At 42.1% G+C, this 19,066-nt stretch overlaps 1 protein-coding gene and 1 non-coding gene across 2 annotated transcripts in view; one reads left to right on the top strand and one right to left on the bottom strand.

Annotated features, from left to right (window-relative positions):
* The window catches only part of PDE6A (phosphodiesterase 6A), a 73,923-nt gene that overhangs the window by 28,812 nt on the left and 26,045 nt on the right, over positions 1-19,066 (bottom strand). Inside the window, exons 8-12 of the mRNA XM_004428658.3 lie at positions 17,068-17,142; positions 10,036-10,100; positions 4,128-4,194; positions 3,469-3,516; positions 353-502 (exon numbers count right to left, since the gene is read on the bottom strand). Coding sequence (XP_004428715.1) covers positions 353-502; positions 3,469-3,516; positions 4,128-4,194; positions 10,036-10,100; positions 17,068-17,142 — 405 coding nt within the window. The remainder of the gene's footprint in view (positions 1-352; positions 503-3,468; positions 3,517-4,127; positions 4,195-10,035; positions 10,101-17,067; positions 17,143-19,066) is intronic.
* LOC147917223 (U6 spliceosomal RNA) lies at positions 16,766-16,872 on the top strand. Its single transcript, XR_015552109.1, has one exon. It is a non-coding gene; the product is annotated as a U6 spliceosomal RNA (small nuclear RNA).

Here is a 19,066-nt window from a genome sequence, read left to right as displayed (position 1 = left end):
CTTCACAAAAAGGGAATGTGTTATGGGTATGTGGGGACAGGGGGTAAGTGGGAACTGTCTATACTTTCTGCTCAATTTTGCTGTGACCCTAAAGCTGCTCTAAAAGGTAAAGTTCATGAATTAATTTTTTAGAGGCAATGTGGATTTCTCTGACAACATGTGGAAGTGCAGAAGTGAGAAGGAAGAAAGTGGACGTTGAAGCTGGGTCAGGATAGCGGCTACAAGGTGAGCTCCCCATCCCTCCCGGGATAGGAACAGCACACCAGGGGCCCCACACACAGCTCTGGAAGCCAAGCTCAGCTGCAAGCTGCCTCTGAATCCCAACCACAAAAGGCCGCCTCAAAAACCATACCTCCATGAGGGTCTCATCCATTTCATCAAAGGGTTTCCCATCTTTGCGATTGTAAAATGTGGCCACCCCAACAATTTCTTCCTTCTTGTTCACAATTGGCATAGAAAGGACATTTTTAATCATCCATCCAGATTCATCCAGAGGCTCTTTCTACAAGAGAAGAGCCAGAGTCGTTTTCCTTGGGTACCAGGCTGCAGAGGCAGCTGCATCGTGACCCTGATTGGCTGAGGGGGTGGCAAGAGGATAGACCTTGTGGGATTTCGCATGGTTTTATTCACCAAACAAACACCAGGAGCAGAAAGTCCATCTGGTGGGAGCTCCCTAAGCCAGATAGCCATATTATCTTCATCCCCAAGATGTCAGGCCGTTATGTGCCAGGCAGTGCATTTGTTACGTGCTGGGGAGATAATGATGCGTGCAAACAGTCTAGGAAAGTGGTGTTTCCCTTTCAGATATAGGAGCTAACCATAGGGGACTGGCTTAAAAGGGGCATGTTGGTGATTCTCATAACTTGGAACTAATCAACTAGATATAATCTATACCGTTTTCCTCTTGGCCTGACTTTCTGTGTTACTTTTGGCATGTCATTTTAGCTCCGTGGGCCTCAATTTTCTCATCTACAGATGGGGACAGTAGTAAAAGTATGTGCCTTGTGGAACAAATAAGAAAATAGAGGTGAAATTTCTTGGTCAATCATAAGGTGCCTTTTGTGAGTCATCTCTCATCTGTCTGAAACTCACTTCCCTCATTTATAAAATGGGGATAACTGAACTAGATAATTTCTAGACTCTTTTTCCATTGATTCATCAAACACGTATCAAACATTTTACAACGTACAAGAAACTGATCTAGACGCTAGGGAAACCAAGGCAAATAAGGCACAGATATTGTCCTCAGGCTGCCGACAATCTGGAAGGTCAACGAGCCATTACACTGCATATGGGAATTTCTCTAAGGTACTGTGGGAGCCAGAGAAGAGAATGAAGTCAAGGAAGGCTTCCTGGAGTTGGAGTCTTCTGGTTCGAAAGCTTCAAGACTCTTAAGGTGGTGAGATGATAACTGTTATTATTTAAGTAACGCTGGAATTCAGCACCTGGTGGGAGAGTGTCTCCGGAGGGATGAAGAACACAGCCCGAGGAGCACAGGGCTGTCGGTCAGGAAATGAGCTCAAGGCCTGCCTTTCCCCCAACTGTCTACCTCACCTTCAGGGAATCCCTTCCCTCTAAAGACCATAATAGGGAGACAGATTTTATTGAAAGAGAAATGGAGAAGCATTGAAAATTTTTAAGCAGGGAAGTTCCTTGATGCAACCTATGTTTTAAAAAAGTGACTCAGGCTACTTTGTGAAAGATGATTTGGAGGGGGAAGGAGTATCTAAAAACAAGATCAGATTTGATTTACTAATGTGTGTAAACTGAAATTAATTGGATGACACGGGTAAAGACCAAGTTCTGTTGTGGTTATAATCAGGTTAGCAACTCTCAGCAACAATTTGGGCTTGTCACATTGATATGGTCAACATCACAACACAAGATGTCACGTTGATATGGTCAACATCACAACACAAGATGTCACATTGATATGGTCAACATCACAACACAAGATGTCACATTGATATGGTCAATGTCACAGCACAAGATGTCACATTGATATGGTCAACGTCACAACACAAGATGTCACATTGATATGGTCAAAATCACAGCACAAGATGTCATGTTGATACGGTCAACAGCACAAGATGTCACATTGATATGATCAACAGCACAACACAAGATGCCACATTGATATGGTCAACATCACAACACAAGATGTCACACTGATATGGTCAATGTCACAACACAAGATGTCACATTGACATGGTCAACGTCACAACACAAGATGTCACATTGATGCGGTCAACGTCACAAAACAAGATGTCACATTGATATGGTCAAAATCACAGCACAAGATGTCACATTGATATGGTTCACATCACAACACAAGATGTACAATTTTAACATTAGAAGTATATTCTCTTTAAGCTTTTTCGTAATGTTCTTCAAGGAGTAAAAAAATAATATACTGATTTTCCTGAATCGTTTTTATTTCCTTCTTAACTATTTCCTGATTGCAAATGATTTGTTTTTCTTACGCCTGGCATGCTAAACTCAACAAATATTGACACGGCATCTAGAGCTGAAGATGTCAAGAAAGCTTGGACCAAAGGAAGCCAATATTTTGCTGAGATGAATTAGTGAAAAGGACAAGGAAGGATAATAAAAGATGAAGTCGGGGAAATATAGTAAGAGAGACAAATTCCCTGGCATGAGCTTGCAGGCCTTCCGTGACCCGGCCTCTGGCTGTCTCTCCAGAATCTCCTCCTGCCGCTCTCTCCCTCAATCTCTCACTCAGATTCATTGGTCCACTCTAGTTCCTTCCAACAAGTCCTCTCTTTCCTGTAGTCTTCTCTCCTTTCTTTGCTGCCCAAACAAAATTTCCTCAGGGACACATTCCTTGATTCCTCCTGGATTAAGTCAGGCCCCCTGAGAGACTCCCTCCTCTATCCCTCTGCCCTTCTGCTCCCCCGGCTCTCCACATGCTTCTCTCTCCATGTGATCATGAGCTCCCTGGAGACAAAGGCCATGCATGTCCACCATTGTAGCCGGTGTAGCATTGTGCTAGTGCCTGGCACAGAGGAAGCCCTTCACAAACATTTGTAAAAAAGACAGACAAAATCAAATGGAATACCAAAAAATATTCCATGAAAATCCCAAGGAGACAGAAATGATATTGACCCAAGGGAAACAGAATAAAACTTAATAAAAGTTTCATAGCATTTGAGGTTGTCATTGAAGGGCAGAGAGGATTTGGGCAGAAGATGCTGGTTGGAGAGAGAACAGCATAAGCAAACGTCCTCAGGCCGGAAAGCAAGGGGTATGAACATTAAAATTGAATGGGACCTTGAAAATTACCAAATTAACTCCCTCCCCACTTCCGTGGGCACATGACTTTTTCCATTTATGTTTTCACTCTGTTGAGACTGCTTCTCAATAAAGTAGGTCGATTCTAATGTATTCTAATCCTCTTTGGGGTGAAAAAAATCATATGACTAAGATAGCAAATAAAAAATGACTCACCTGGAATGCAAAAAAGTCCTCCGCAGGAGCATTCATGATGTTGCAAATCTGACAGCCGTGAAGAGGAATAATGGTGTTGTGATTAGACTTGTGCCTGGCACATAGAAAATGCTTGATAAACACCTGCTATATAAGCAGCATTGTGTAGTGTGTGCCTGGGGAAGGATACGGGGTGACCAGGCTCAAACATGGGGATGATGCAGTACTAACAGACATGACCCTTCTCTCTGGGGCAGGGGATGCTGTTACTCCACCCACTTGAGCTCTGCTGTACATGGTATGACTGGAAATGTGGCAGGGATGGGGGGTTGGGTGTGGCAAGTAAGTCTCTGGTAGGAGAGGATGGGACTTAGTGTGTGGTGAGTCTGGAAGACCAGCCAGTCATGACTTTGTCCCCAACATATGTGTAAGTATCTTTACTTGTCAGTGAGACTATGCACCTTTCCATCTAAGGATTATTTCTCTGTGTATTTCATATTTCCTCAAATGTCAATTTTCTGTTCATATCCTTGGACCAACTGTCAAGTGAATTGAGAAACAAGAGAATCAGACTTTTAGAGATCCACACTTCCCATTGTTTTTTCCACTCTCTTGATCTGAAATCTTTTCACTCTTCCATATGATTCAACACTTTCCCCCTTCAAGGCTCTATCACTTACCAGGCCATTTTGGGCAACGTAAGTGGGGAGACCGCTTACTAACGCCCAGTGGTCAGGAGGTGGATTCCTGTAAATGCCAAAGACAAATGGTAACTTTTGCTGTAGGGACAGTTGGACTAAAAACTTGAATCTGGGTCTTTGCCCTCCCTCTGCTCTCTGGTGGCTCCCAGCACCCGCTTCCATTCACTATACCTGAACAAGCCCCAATTTTGGTTAAGCATCTTAACATCCAAATCTAGACACCGAGGAAAGAGTAATAAATACATTTTATTGATTGCACACTGAGTTTGTACATCCAAGAAGAGAGACAACATTCATGCAACAGATTATTACTGGCTGCTGAGCAAAAACGGATGCCACCATTTTCCTCCATTAGTACTTACATAGAGAGAGTTAACTTAATGCTATATAGACAGTGGGAAAACTCATCTAGGGTGAGCTCTTACCTCATACCGAGCACGGAGCTAGGTGCTTTACATACTTATTTCTCCCTCACAACATTACAATTTTTGGTATTATTATTTTTACTTGTTTATTGTGAGAAAAAATATGCACGTGGAAAAAGCATTAAAAACTTCATCAATCATTGGAAAGTGAACACCTATGAAACCACATCCATGTAAAGAACAACCTTGTCGGCACCTTGGAAGCCTCTGACCTGCCCCTCCCACTCCCACCCTTCTCCCTAACCCCAAAGGTAACCATTGTTCTGACATTATGACAGTCACATTCTTGATTTTCTGTAGAGTTCAACCACCTAAGTATGCTTTCCTGTACCCTCTAGTTTAGTTTTGCTTGTTTTTCAACTTCATTTAGGTGGGATCATACAATGTATACTATTTGGTTTGACTTTTTTACGTTGCTGCAATTCATTCGTTTTATTGACACAGTTTTCCTTTGTAAGACTGTAGCACAATATACACATTCAACTGTTGATGGACATTCCCCTCAATTTGGGGCTAATATAAACATTGCTGCTATGAACATTTTGATGTATGTACGCTCTCAGTTCTATATGGTATATACCTAGGAGTAGAAATACTGGGTCGTAAGATGTGCATATCTTCAATTTTACTAGATAAGACCAAACTGTTTTCTATAGCGGTTGTACCAACTTACACTCCCATCAGTGGTATATGAAGGTTTCCTTTGCTCCACGTCTCTGTCAGTACTTACTATTTTCAGATATTTTTAAAAATTCTTTTTAGATTAAGCAAGTTCTCCTCTATGGAGATAATTATGTCGTGTTTCTCTTACTGTGGCAAATTGTATTGATTGATTTTTCTGACGTTAAGCCAACCCTGGATTCCTGGAATAAACTCAGTTGGGTCATGATGTATAATCCTTTTTAGTTATTATTTGCTAATATTTTATTTAGGATATTTGCATCTACGTTCACAAGTGAGTTTGATCTGAATTTTTTTTTTTTAAAGATTTTTATTTATTTATTTTTTCCCCCCAAAGCCCCAGTAGATAGTTGTATGTCATAGTTGCACATCCTTCTAGTTGCTGTATGTGGGACACAGCCTCAGCATGGCTGGAGAAGCGGTGTGTTGATGTGCGCCCGGGATCTGAACCTGGGCTGCCAGCAGCGGAGTGCGCGCACTTAACCACTAAGCCACGGGGCCGGCCCTGAATTTTTCTTTTTCATACAGTCCTTCTTGGGTTTTGGTATGAAGTTTATACTAGCCACTTCTTTTTCTATTCTCTTGGATAATTTGTATGAGAACTGCAATTTTCCTTCCTTAACTATTTAGTAGAACTCACCCCTGAAGGCATCTGGGCCTGGAGTGTCTTTGTGGGAAGATTTGATTTATTTTATTGCTATAAGACTATTATGGTTTTCTATTTCTTCTTGATTTGTATTTAGTAGGTTTTATTTTTCTAGGAATTTGCCCATTTCATCTAGATTTAAAATATTTTTGGCATAATATCCTCTTATCTTTTTAATGTCTGTGTCATTGCAGTTATCCCCCCTTTTCATTCCTGATACAGCTCATTTGATTTTCTTTCATTTTTCTTGCTCAGTCTTACCAGAAATTCCTCAATTTTATTAATCTGTTCAAAGAACCGACTTTTGGCACTTGTTCATCATTTATCTTTTTCTATTTCATTAGTTTCTAGGCTTATCTTTATTATTTTCTTTGGGCTTATTTTTCTGTTTCTTTGCTGTTAATTTCTTGAGATGATGTGATGGATAGCTTCTGTCTGCCCCTCCAGGTCCACTCTCCAACCTGCTCCTCCCTGTCCCAGGAGGCCAATCTGTATGGACTACATCTACAGGGCTCCTGGCCTTCTAGCTTTCTGGTTGACTTTGGCCCAGTGGGGAGACCTGGCCAAAGACTAGAGGAAAGTACAACAGTGAAGTCAGGTTATTTATTTCCCTGGGCCCTCTCTGGCAAAGTTGCTTGGGGCTTGCTATGTTCCTTGACTGAAGGGCAATGCTTCTCTCCAGGTGGCCTGCTCTACATGACTGTTTCTCCTTCCAAGTTCTAGAAAACTCCCTCTGGGCCCAGGAGTGGTTACAACAACATGACTACCAGCACATTCTCTTGTGGTTTCCTTCACGCCACCCACACCTCTGTAATTTGTCCCTTTGTAAATAAACCCTCCTTGAATTATCCTAATTTGAATGTGGATTATCTGTTGGGGCTCTGACCAACACAGGTGGGTACATAGTTCATTACTTTTTCATCTTTTATTCTTTTCTAAAGTGTATATTTAAGGCTGTAAATTTCACCTTAAGCATGATTTCACTGTATCACATAGGTTTTGATATGTAGTATTTTCATTATTTTTCAGTTCAGAATATATTCTAATTTCTATTGATGTATTATTTTACCCATGGGTTATTCAGAAGTTTATTCCTTTTTTTGAGAAGAGTATTTCCTAGTTTTCAAGCATATGAAGATTTTTCTAATTAGCTTTTTGTTATTGGTTTCTAGCATATTTTCATTATGCCCAGAGGACATTCTTTATATAATTTCAATCTTTTGAAATGTATTGAGGTTTGCTTTGTGGACCATTATATCAACAATTATTGTAAATGTCACATGTATGCTTGAAAAGACTGAAAATTCCAGGGTTTTGGGGATGGGGTGCTGTGTTCTGTATATATCCATTAGATTAAGTTTGTTAATTGTGTTATTCAAATATTCTATATTGTTTGTTTTAGTCTGCTCTATCAATTAGCAAACATGGATTTGTCTAGATATTCTTATATTTCTGTCAGTTTTTGCTCTTTTTTTGAGGTCAAGTGTATGCAAATTTAGAATTGTAATTCCTGTAATATTAAGGTGCACTGACCCCTTTAATCATTAAAACGTGACTATCTTTATCTCTACAAATGCACTTTGACATAACGTCTATTTATATCCGACATTAACATGGTTACATCAGTTTCCTTTTGATTAGCATTTGCATGGTATATCTTTTTTTCATTCTTTTACTTTCAACCTCTCTGTATTCTTATCCTTTAAACACTTCTCTTGTAAACAGGGATACACAGAATTTCTTCATATCTAGGAATATATCAGTTCTTTGAAGAACCATTTCTTATATGCAACTGAGAAAGATAATATGCTGCCAATTAATCTGTACCAGAATGCTTTTTGAACTTGTAATTTTTATTTTATTACTATCAACAAAGCTCTTTTAGCATTGAGATGTAGATTTTTATCATATTTCACACCTTTTTCTTGTTTTTTTGTGCCATTAAAGCAACATTTTTTTCAATGCTGCATCATAGTATAATCTCTAAGTTACCTTTATGGCAATTAAATTCAATGTGGATACAACCAACCATGCATATAACTCAGCTGAAGTCACTGTGATACGAGCGGTTATAACCAAGCTCATGCATATAGGCAGGCAGTGACGACTATATCATGACTGTGTCCGGCTGACAGCAATTGTACAATGTCATTGATTCTATTTCAGAAATGTCAAAAGGTAGAAAACTGTACTTCTTAGATTCAATGAAATGTGATAGATTTCTTTCTCACCCAGCCTGGCAATCTTTGTCATTTAACTGGAACATTTAGTTGATTATATTTAAAGTAATTATTGATAGATCTGGATTTAAATATCATATTAATGTGCACTTTCTATTTTTCCCACCTACATTATGTCCTTTCTAAACTTTTATTTTGCCTTCTTTTGGTTTGAGTAAGCATTTATTTAATAATCGATTTTCCCCTCTATTAGTTCAGATGGCATATACTGTGTCAGCCATTCAAAATGTTTACAAATATTCTGACTCTCACTCCTTCTGGGCACATGATAGGGTGGCATTCCCTGTCCACTTGAAGTTAGGTATAGTCATGTGACTACCTCTGGCCAATGAAGTGTGAGCAGAAGTGATGTCTGTTACCTCCAGATGGATGTTTAAGATGTGTGTTTTGTCATGTTTTTTCTTTTCTCCAGCAAAGTTAGTCAACCTTGCAAGATTTAAAATGGTGCCTGCTCTATCAGCTGTGCACCCTGCCTGACTACAGTCCACACATTATCCTCCAACCACACCCACTAGTTGACATGTAGTTGGATGGTAAATAAATCTTTACTGTTTGTACCACTAAGGTCTTGAGGTTGTGTTACTACAGCATAGCCTAGCCTATTTTCTGATACAAAAATTGCTATCAGAAACATGGTTCTGCCATAACAAAAGCAGTAACATATGTGACATAGTTTAGGGGTGGGGTGGAAAGCAGCAAGGTGAGTTATTAGAGGCTAGAAGGATGTGCTGCTTGATGAGCAGTGGTAAGACATCGGGGAAAACTGTGACTTGTGATAACCTAGAACACAGATAATGAGTAAATAAACTTGTACCTCTAGAAAAGTGTTTAGAAAACGGAAAGGTTGAAGAGTATGCAGTTGACAAGGTAAAAAAAAAGAAAGAGATGAGCTTAGAAAAGAATCAGTTCTCATGCAAGCAGGGATGAACAGAAGGAACCCAGAAACTCAGGAACTTGAAGCAACTTCTCATCTCCAACCAGTAAAAGATAAACCTGAGAACTGGGTTATCTGAGTGGCAGATGATTACAATTCCATCTGGGGGGCAGTTGTGGCCTCTCACACCACTGTCTAAGGTGACATACAGTAAGTACATCCCTTCAGTTGGACATAGTGGCTTTGGGAAAAGAGACTGAAGATGTGGCTTTCCCACAGAGCCTGACTGCGGCCTCAAAGAGTCTGCAATTCAGCTGGGAAAGAGAGCCGGTTTTGAGACAGAACTGTGGGTGTGGCTCTTGGCACATGGAGAAGATTCAAATAGTTAATACGGCGATTAAGTTTTTGAGAGTGCGCTACTGGCCAAAAAAGTACAAGCCTATGCTAAAAAACGTTCTTGACTGTTCAAATCTTAAAATGGCCTTTGAGCTCCCACCACCAACAGGCAGGTTGGAGGCCCCGCCCTCTGGGAATTCTTTCCTTTTCATTACCCTCCTAGGTCACATAAGAAGAGAACATTAGAGAATAAGCTTTCCTTGAGGGCTGAGGCACTTTCTTTGCCAACTCCCTGCCTTTGCCTCACCCCCTGCATGGGTCCCAGATGTGCCTCCACAGAACACAATTGACAAACCCTGATCAGATCCCATGGTCTCATTCTATAGATGGGAAACTGAGGCCCAGACAGGCCACTTATTAACACTGGATCTGGGACTTGAACTCACAGCAGCTAACTCAGAATCCGGCAATACGTGGCTTTGATCAAGTCTCTTCCCCTATTTGGGCCTCATATCCCAACCAAAGGGTGGTCTTCCCACCCTTCCACACTGCTCCCTTACTGCTCTCCCTGCTTCTAAGCAAGTGCAGGGCCTTCTTGGGTTTGGTTAGTGCCAATCTTGGAATGAGTATCTTATGGACATTGATAATGTGCCTGCAATTCTACATGTTGTGAGAAGAAACTTACGGGATTACTTTGATGTCTTCTTTGCCATGCAGGATGTAGTCAATGACCTTGTAAAAGTTGATTTCCTAGACAAAAGAGATAGAGACAGAGTTCTGAATCTGAGACAGAACTTCAGCAGGAGTTTGTCCATGAGACAGGCCTTGTTCTTTACCATGTGCCCCGTGGTCTTCTGGAAGCACCAGCCTGACCATAACTCCCTCAAAGGGCGTATCCCAGCTGCCTCTGGAGCTCACTGTCCTCAGCTGACTCTCAAGATTCAGTGAGTTCTTCCTTGGAACCAGCTCACAGTGGCCAGGCAGGGGCTGGGATCTGGGGCTGGAAAGAGGGATGGGAAGTATTCCAAGGGGACCTGGGGGTTGAGTACAAGAAAGAGAGAAAGACTGTTGCTGGAGTCTAGGGAGAGAGGGAGGTGGAAAAGAGGCTCCTGTCCCATTTATTATTATTATTATTTTATTTATTTATTGTTTTTGTGAGGAAGATCAGCCCTGAGCTAACATCCATGCCGATCCTCCTCTTTTTGCTGAGGAATACCGGCCCTGAGCTAACATCTATTGCCAATCCTCCTTTTTTCCCCTTTTTCTCCCCAAAGCCCCAGGAGATAGTTGCATGTCACAGTTGCACATCCTTCTAATTGCTGTATGTGGGACGCCACCTCAGCATGGCCAGACAAGCAGTGCGTCGGTGCGTGCCCGGATCCGAACCCGGGCCTCCAGTAGTGGAGCACGTGCACTTAACCGCTGAGCCACGGGGCCGGCCCCTCCTGTCCCATTTAGAATCATCAACCCAGCCATCCTCCATGCAGAGCTCAGCTCCATGGTCACGGCCTCCTTTCTCTTTCACTCCTACCATTCAGCCGCTCTCTTTGCTGTGTCAGCTTTTCCAGACCTGCCTTCCCAATCATGCCTCATGCCTCCCAACTCACTTTCCACCCTTCCATCCCACCCATCTCCTTGCACCATTAAAACTCCCATTCTCTTAAAGTAGATCTGTTCAGTTACATGACTTCCTAACATATAGATGGTTATCAGCAGGTGGTTCCTTTCCCTTAACTCTCCAGGGAAACTTCCATCACTTTATTAGATCCTCTGAACACTCAATTGTCATGGGCAGGTTAGAAACCATTTCACAAATGGGAAAACTGAGACCTTGAGAGAGGAAAAGACTTATTTACGGTAAGGCAGTGAACCAGGACCAGAACTTAGGCCCTTGATTCCTATGCTCAGTGCTCTTTCTGCTGTGTCACTTAAGGTTAATGAGGTTAATAGCTTCAAATAGTGTTTGACTTTCTGCATTACCTTCACCTAGAACAGGGCTACTCAAAGTGTGGTCCCTGGACTGGTACCTGTCTGCAAAATATTTGTTACCATTCCACGATGAGATAAAAACAGAAATTGAGAGTAGCATTTAGAAATTTTTATAGCAGTTTGACTGAGCTAAGTTAGGTCTGTTGAAACTAATTTTTTAAAAAAGGGACTTACATTTTGCATGTTTTTTTAATTTTTACTTTTCTAGTTGTATATTTTTATCATGTTTTGAAAAGTATCAGTCGAAAATGGATTGGAAATTAAAAAAAAAAAACTGTTCCTTTACTACGGGTATTTTGACAAGTACTGCTCTAGAGATTTAAATATAGATACCTGGGCCCCGCCCAGGCCTCCTGCCTCAGAACCACCATAGAGAAATTTCTGATTCAGTCAAAGGTGTCTGAAAGCCCATTTGGTTGACAGGCAACTATGACTTTCCTGAGGCTCATGAGGGAGAGGCTCTGCCCCTCAGTGCCCCACACTGGCAGCAGCTACAGTGACTTAACACCTCCAAGAGGCACACTCTGGCTAAACACAGGCAGAAGCTAGAGCTGTTCCAATGGCATCGGCTGCTCCGGGATCGGCGTGAGCTCCTCGGGGTAGGAAGCACCCAAGGGGAGACTAGATGAATCCCTAGCACGAAGAAATGGGGCTCAGAATGATCTAGAGTGGAAAGACTCATGTTCTAGTCTTGGTGTGTACTCTCTGGGCCTCAGTGTCCCCAACAGTAAAATTAGATGAGTGGTGTTTGTGGTTGCTGATAAGTGCAGAACTCTTTCCCCAAGTAAAGCATGAGGTCTAATCATATAAAGCAGATGCACGTGGAGCTGCCCTAATGAAAGCAGTGGTGGGCACATAGGGACCTTGCATCTCTCTGTTCTCTCTTACTCCCTCTCCTGCCCTCCTCCTTCCCCAATAACCCCTGGCCAAGGCAGCCACTGTGGACATCCAGGGTTCTAAAGGCAATTGGAGAATTTTAAAACCTGGACTAGATAATCCCAAAAGTCCCTCCTGGCCATGATTCTAAGATTGTGGTTGGATAGTTAGCAATAGCTCTCATAGATTAAAATGCACATGTTCTTTGACCCAGTAATTCCACATGTGGTAATGAATCCTACAAATATAGCCCCAAATGTGGGTAAAAGCATTGTTTACGCCATCCAGGGGTTTCAACTAGACTGCTTTAAAAGGCTTGGAGATAACCTAATGTCCATCATTAGGACAGTGATTAAACAATTGAGTGCCTGCGTACAGTGGACACTTTGCATGTCTCCAGGATGAGGTAGCTATATATCTGTGCTGAGAGGGAAAGATGCCAAAATATCTTCAAGTGGAAAAAGTAATGCATAAAGTAGAATCATCCCATTTGTTGAAGGCGATGGTGGTAGAATATGTATATATATCCAGGAATATCTGGATCTCGATAGATATCCTTGGGAGCATAGACTGCTGACAGTGGCTGCCTCAGGGGAGGGCTGGATTTCTGTGGAGTACCCTTTTGTATGATGTCAGCTTTTCACTGTGCTCATGTATTACTTTTTCAATAAATATAAACAAATTGTGCTAAGAATATTTTAAACACTGAAGTTGTACCCTGTAGGTGGTTCTAGAAAGCAAAGGCGGCCACACTAACTGCTAGGAGTTTGGGGCCGGCCCCATGGCTTAGTGGTTAAGTGCGCGCGCTCCGCTACTGGCGGCCCGGGTTCAGATGCCGGGTGTGCACCGATGCACCGCTTCTCCAGCCATGCTGAGGCCGCGTCCCACATACAGCAACTAGAAGGATGTGCAACTATGACATACAGCTATCTACTGGGGCTTTGGGGAAAAAAAAACGAGGAGGATTGGCAATAGATGTTAGCTCAGAGCCGGTCTTCCTCACCAAAAAGAGGAGGATTAGCATGGATGTTAGCTCAGGGCTGATCTTCCTCACAAAAAAAAATAATAATAATAAAATAAAAAAGTAACTGCTGGGAGTTTGGTAGAGCTATTTCCACCCAGGAGGAGGAGGAGGAGGAGGCCACCTTCTACCACCTTCTACCACTTCTACCACCTTCTACCACCTTCTCGGCTTTCTTCAGGTCTTTGCTTTAGGGCCGTCTGCCCTTGGGCCTGGGCTGCTCACTGTACTCCCATGCAAGCTGCTGGATCCCTGGGCCCAGCAGGCTGCCCCATCCAGCGGTCACCACGAGGCTCCTTTAGAAAGGTTAGAAATGGACGTTTTTGAGACCCATGAGAGAATCAATTTGCTTTCACAGAAAGCAACAAAAAGATCAGTGTCCTTTAAGTAAATAGGGCTTTTTCCATACACCGTAGCTCAGCCAAGTTGCCTTCAAGGCCATATTCACATAGGAATTCACCAGCCTTTGGAGAGTCAAACCTGAGCCATCAATGAGCACCTTTGTCACCTTCCACCTGAGCAGTGAAGGCTATAACACAAGGGGCTTTGAAAGAGCCACAAGCACAGCCGTAGCCACATCCTCGTGCATGGAAATATATTTTAAATATTTAATATTTAAAAAATTTAATATATTTAATATAAAAATTTAAATATTAAATATTTTAAAAATTTTAAATGAGTGCAATTTTTTGTTTTCTTCCATGAAACCTAATGAGCCTGTGTAACTTTTTAATAATTGAAACACACACACGTACATTTTATTTTTAAAAGGAGATGAAGGGCCGGCCCTGTGGCTTGGTGGTTGAGTGCGCGCTCTGCGATGCTGGTGGCCCGGGTTCGGATCCCGGGTGCGCATCGAGGCACCACTTCTCCGTTCATCCTGAGGCCGAGTCCCACATGCAGCAACTAGAAGGATGTGCAGCTACAACATACAACTATCCACTGGGGCTTTGGGGGGAAAAATAAAATAAATAAAATCTTAAAAAAAATAAAAAATAAAAAAAAAAAAATAAAAGGAGATGAAGTGAGGTGTAGCTGCTATTGGGGAGCTTTAGACCCAAGATTTGGGGAGGTTAATTGGTCAAAATCCAGGCAAAAGCTGTATTTCTAATGTGAACGTGACAGATGAAGTGTGAGAGTGTTGTTAGAAGGCAAAATGGAATGTTAAAAAGCACAATTGTGATGATAGTTACCAGAGATAAAAGCATGCTGGATTTGAATTTATGCAAATAATTTGACCTCCTCTGAAGCTAAATTTCCTCAACTGTCAATGGGGATAATGAGGACACCTCCTTCACAAACTCATTGAGAGTGTAAATGACATAATCCAGGTAAAGTGCCCAGCACATATTGAGATTCAACCCAGGGAGCCATGATTCTATATTGGAATGCCTACTGTTTGCCAGCGCAATTTGCAGTAGTTGCCACAGCCCTACTAGGTCAGCTTGCTGACCCAGGCATTCCTGATGAGGAGGGTGAGGTTTAAAGAGGTTGCATAAGACCACATAACTACTGGGTGGAGCAGGGATCTGAACTCAGGCTTTTTCCCTCCAAGCCCACGCTTTTTCCAGAAGATCTACTTTTGGCCAATCCTGTCATGGTGTGTCTGAGCCCCAGCTCAGGCCTATAAGCGTTTTCCTCACCAGACCTGGAGCTGACGTTGGAGATGAGTTCAGTGACAGAACCCCATAGATGGGAAAATCGAGGACCCAAGGGGTTACTTGGCCAAGCTCACCCTACAGGCGTTTTCCATCACAGCCTAATGCCTCAGACCCCTGCAAGGACTGAGCCCTTGCTACCTGAGATGGAGAAGGGTTTTGGGAAAGAAAAGCCTTAACCATGAGTGTGCTAGTCCCCTCAGTGAAACCAAAATTTCTTGAATTGATCAAACGATGGGTAGCCCTTTCCTGGGCTGGCACTCCGTGAGAAAATGTCCTGTTCAGTTCAATCTTAAAGATTGGGGTTCTCAAGCGTGAAGAGCTGGATAAGTTAGAGCCTGACATTTCTCTGGCCGTCCAGGAGTTGGAGATGATCTCTGACCTCAGGGCTCAGCTCAGAGAGCTGAATATCAAAGCAGCCAAGGAAATTGAAGTTAGTTGAAGTTGGTGGTGTCTGAAAGTTATGGTGACCTCTATTCCAGTTCCTGTGCTTCTAAATTTCGAGAAGATACAAGTCCAGCTCATATATGGATTAGAGAAAAAGCTCAGTGGTAACATGTCAACTATGCCAACACAAAAAGCTATACCTAAAAAGGAAAAGTGTCCCCAAATAGTTTAATGACAGCAGCACATGATGCAGTCCTTGAAGACTCAGTCTTCCCAGATAAAATCATGAAATTGTGTGGATCAGAGAGTCGTTTAAAACTGGACAACAGCAGGTTATCAAGGCCATTTTGGATAAAGCACAGCAGACAGTGTAGATTTCAAAAGTGAAATCTTTTCTGGTAGGTATATGAAGCTCACAGGCAATGGTGTTCATTTCGAATTCTCAGATTTTGAATTAAGACTAAATAAAGTCTATCATGCACGCACGCACACCACACACACACACACACACACACACACACACACACACGGTCCTTTATTTTGGGTAGGGTTAGTGTTGGGTGGGTGGAATCAGGCCTCCGAGCAGAAACTGATATAGCATTTCAGACAGGCTACAAGGTCTTGTGGGAAGAGCACTGGACTAAAATTCAATGCGGGGCATGACTCTACTGCTTACTTATCTTGTGTGGCCTTGGCTAAGGTCATTCAGTCATTCTACAGGTTCTATAGGTCATTTGAGTGCCAGGTCTGTTTATCCTGTGCCATCTCCATGTCCCCCCATATATCATTTCAGCTTCTCTAAAGTGTTTATGCCTCATCTTTAAAATGAAGCAATTGTTTGAGACCAGAGGTCACAAACACAAATGCCTGGAGAAGCCTGATAGAAACATAAATGAGAGCAGGGGGCCAGGTGTATACGAGAGGGAGTGGTGGGGACTGTGGCAAACTAGAGAGCTCAGGCCACATTCCAAGGAGGCAGCTGCTGTTTAGCTCCAGTCATATTTACCCTGCAGGATTGTGGGTCCAGTTTTGAATGATCTTTCACTTTTTCAAAAGAAACTGAGAACCTAGATATTTACGGGCAATATCTTGATTTTTAAGTGGTAAGCCACCAATTCAGATTTTTTACAAAGTAAAAACAAATAAGAAAAATTTGAAAATCTATGCAGCCAAACAAATTTATCTCCTGGCTGGAATTGACCTTCTGCCCACCAATTTGTACATTCTAGATTAGATATTAAGGTTATTCCAGCTCTAATTGTCTACAATTCTAAACTCCCGCTGGATGAATCCTTGAGCAGGTTGCTTGATCTTCCTGGGGAATGAGACTATTGATTCTTTCTCGGTCAACCCCACCAGGTTATTGTGAAACTCCAGCAAGATATTAAAAACACCTTGCAAATTACAGGGCTTGACAATTGTGAGGATTTATCATAACTTCAAGAGAGATAACCCAACCCAGAGAAGATATATACCTAGGTGATGTGCTCGCTTTGGCAGCAAGTATACTAAAATTGGATTGATACAGAGAAGATTAGCATGGCCCCTGTGCAAGGATGACATGCAAATTCATGAAGCAACTGGTAATTTTTGAACATGATGTGGTCTATACAGAAGTCAAAATATAATGATGTACACTTGACATTATATTATGTTATAAACCAATATTAAATCAATTAAAAAGAAAGACCTAGGTGATAAAGAAACTTTAGCAGTGTTTATAGTGCCTTACATTTGCATTTCATTAAACATTTGATCGTATCGAACAGACCAGAGAGAGACCTACCCTTCCATCTGGAGTCCTGGGACCAGAGTAGGGTGGAGCCTCACCCATCAGGACTGGCCACACATCAAAAAATTCCTGGAAATGAGAAAAACAATCATTACATGTTTTGAAAATAGATCAAGAAAAGGAGGTTAAGAAAAGAAGACCCACCTGTATGAGTCATCTATCACTGAAATTTGCAAGGTGGGAAGAGCTCATGGAAAGCTAAGCTTGGAAGGGCTGCAGGATTCACTGGAGTTAGAGGATGTCAGTCACGTCTGTGCTTCAAGATATTGATGAACCAGGCCTGTCTAATCATTAACCAAAAAAAATGGGAGCTGAGTTGAAGCACCCTCATGCTCCCCGTGCTGTGGGCCATGAGAGGGAAAACGGGGTCTCTATGACTAAGAAATTTACCTTAAGGACACACTAAGCATATGATAGAAGGTTTAGCTAAAACTGTATCCCTTGCAGTATCATTTATAGTAGTAAAAAATTAGAAACAACCTAAGTGTCCAACGAGAGACCTTATTAAATCAATTATGGTACATCTAGTAACAAGGACGTTACAGATGTGTATGTATTGATTAAAAGATGTCCATGATACACTGATGAGTGCAAAACGTGAGGGGACAAAAAATATATATAGATCCTGTGACCCCAATGTTTAACTATACATAGAAAATGCTATCAAAGAATTCACAACAAAGCATTAACAACTGGTTTTCTCTGGGTGATTGGAATGAGACTATAATTTATTTAGCAATTTTTCCATAATAAAATTTATTGCTTTTGTAATCAGGAAAAAAATATTTTTCCCAAATAAGAAAGAAAGAAAAAACAGTGGTGCCAAATATGGATAGATAGACCCATACCTGGGATTCAACAAGAAAGGACGACACCAAGACAAGTGGCCAAGACTGGGGCAGAGAGAAGAGAGAAAAGGGCCAGCAAAGGCGTGGCACAGTCGCATAGTCTCAGGAGAAGGAACCAACTGGGACAGCACACAGGCTCTTCCCTGCTACTCTCCGCTGGTTTTTCCTACTGACCACGGAGCTGCACAGCTTGGGCTGAGTCAAAGCTGGGCCTGGCAGAGGAGGCTTCTGTCCTCCAGTGTCCTCTCTGTTTGTTCACCTGTTGATATTTAGGGACAGTGACCCGTTAGTGCTGGGTTATTAAGGGTAGGAGGCCAAGCCACCCAGCTTCTTGGCCTGTCTCTTGTTGGAGCATGTTCGTCGTGGTGGTTTGCCTCTTCTAATAGCATCCAGAGGACAAGCAGGAGGGAATCCGCACGAGAATCAGATTCCATGTCCATACTCCTCTGCCCAGTTGAATCTTTTTCTTGACAAGTGACAATGGGAAGAAATTCACTTTCTGGGTGAAAATGTGAACTGGGGGCCAACCTCAGCCCCACAACATGCTTGCTGTTGGATACACAGAGGTGGATAAGGCACAGTTGGTGCCCTAGAGGAATTTACTGTCTCATGTCAAGACAATCAAGTACTTGAGTAACTATAGCAAGGTAGATGGGGTAGGAACCCAAACAGTAATGGAAAGAGAACACAAATGTTGGAGGAGCCCAGAAGGACAAGTACACCGAGCTGACACCATCTGCGTCAAACACTGAGTGGCTCTGAAGATTGTCCCAAGGAGAAGCAGAAGTTGTCAACAAGGAGTGGAGTGGAAAGTGGGGCATGTTTATGCCTGCCTTCTTCTCTCTCTTTCTTTTGTTTCTAAAAGCTTTATTGAAATATAATTCACATACAATTCACCCAGTTCAAGTGTACAATTCAATGGTTTTTATTGACTTCTTTCATAGCGTCAATTGCTCAGGTAAGAGCTTAGCTACCCGGGGGGCAGGTTCTTAGAGTGATTGTAGGCAGCCCAGCCCACTCTTAATTGCTAGATTGTTCCACCTTTTGAGGATGACTAAGTTCAAATATTTTTTTCCAATGTGACTTTCCCTTTTGAGAGATAGTTCAAAAGAAACAGAGGGTAGAACATTGTGACATAGAGCAGC

This window comes from Ceratotherium simum, chromosome 4 (genome assembly GCF_057802395.1).
Source record: "Ceratotherium simum simum isolate JZ-2026a chromosome 4, ASM5780239v1, whole genome shotgun sequence".
Lineage (NCBI taxonomy): Eukaryota > Metazoa > Chordata > Mammalia > Perissodactyla > Rhinocerotidae > Ceratotherium > Ceratotherium simum.
Note: the sequence above shows the minus strand (reverse complement) of the source record. Positions and strands in the feature narration are given on the sequence as shown.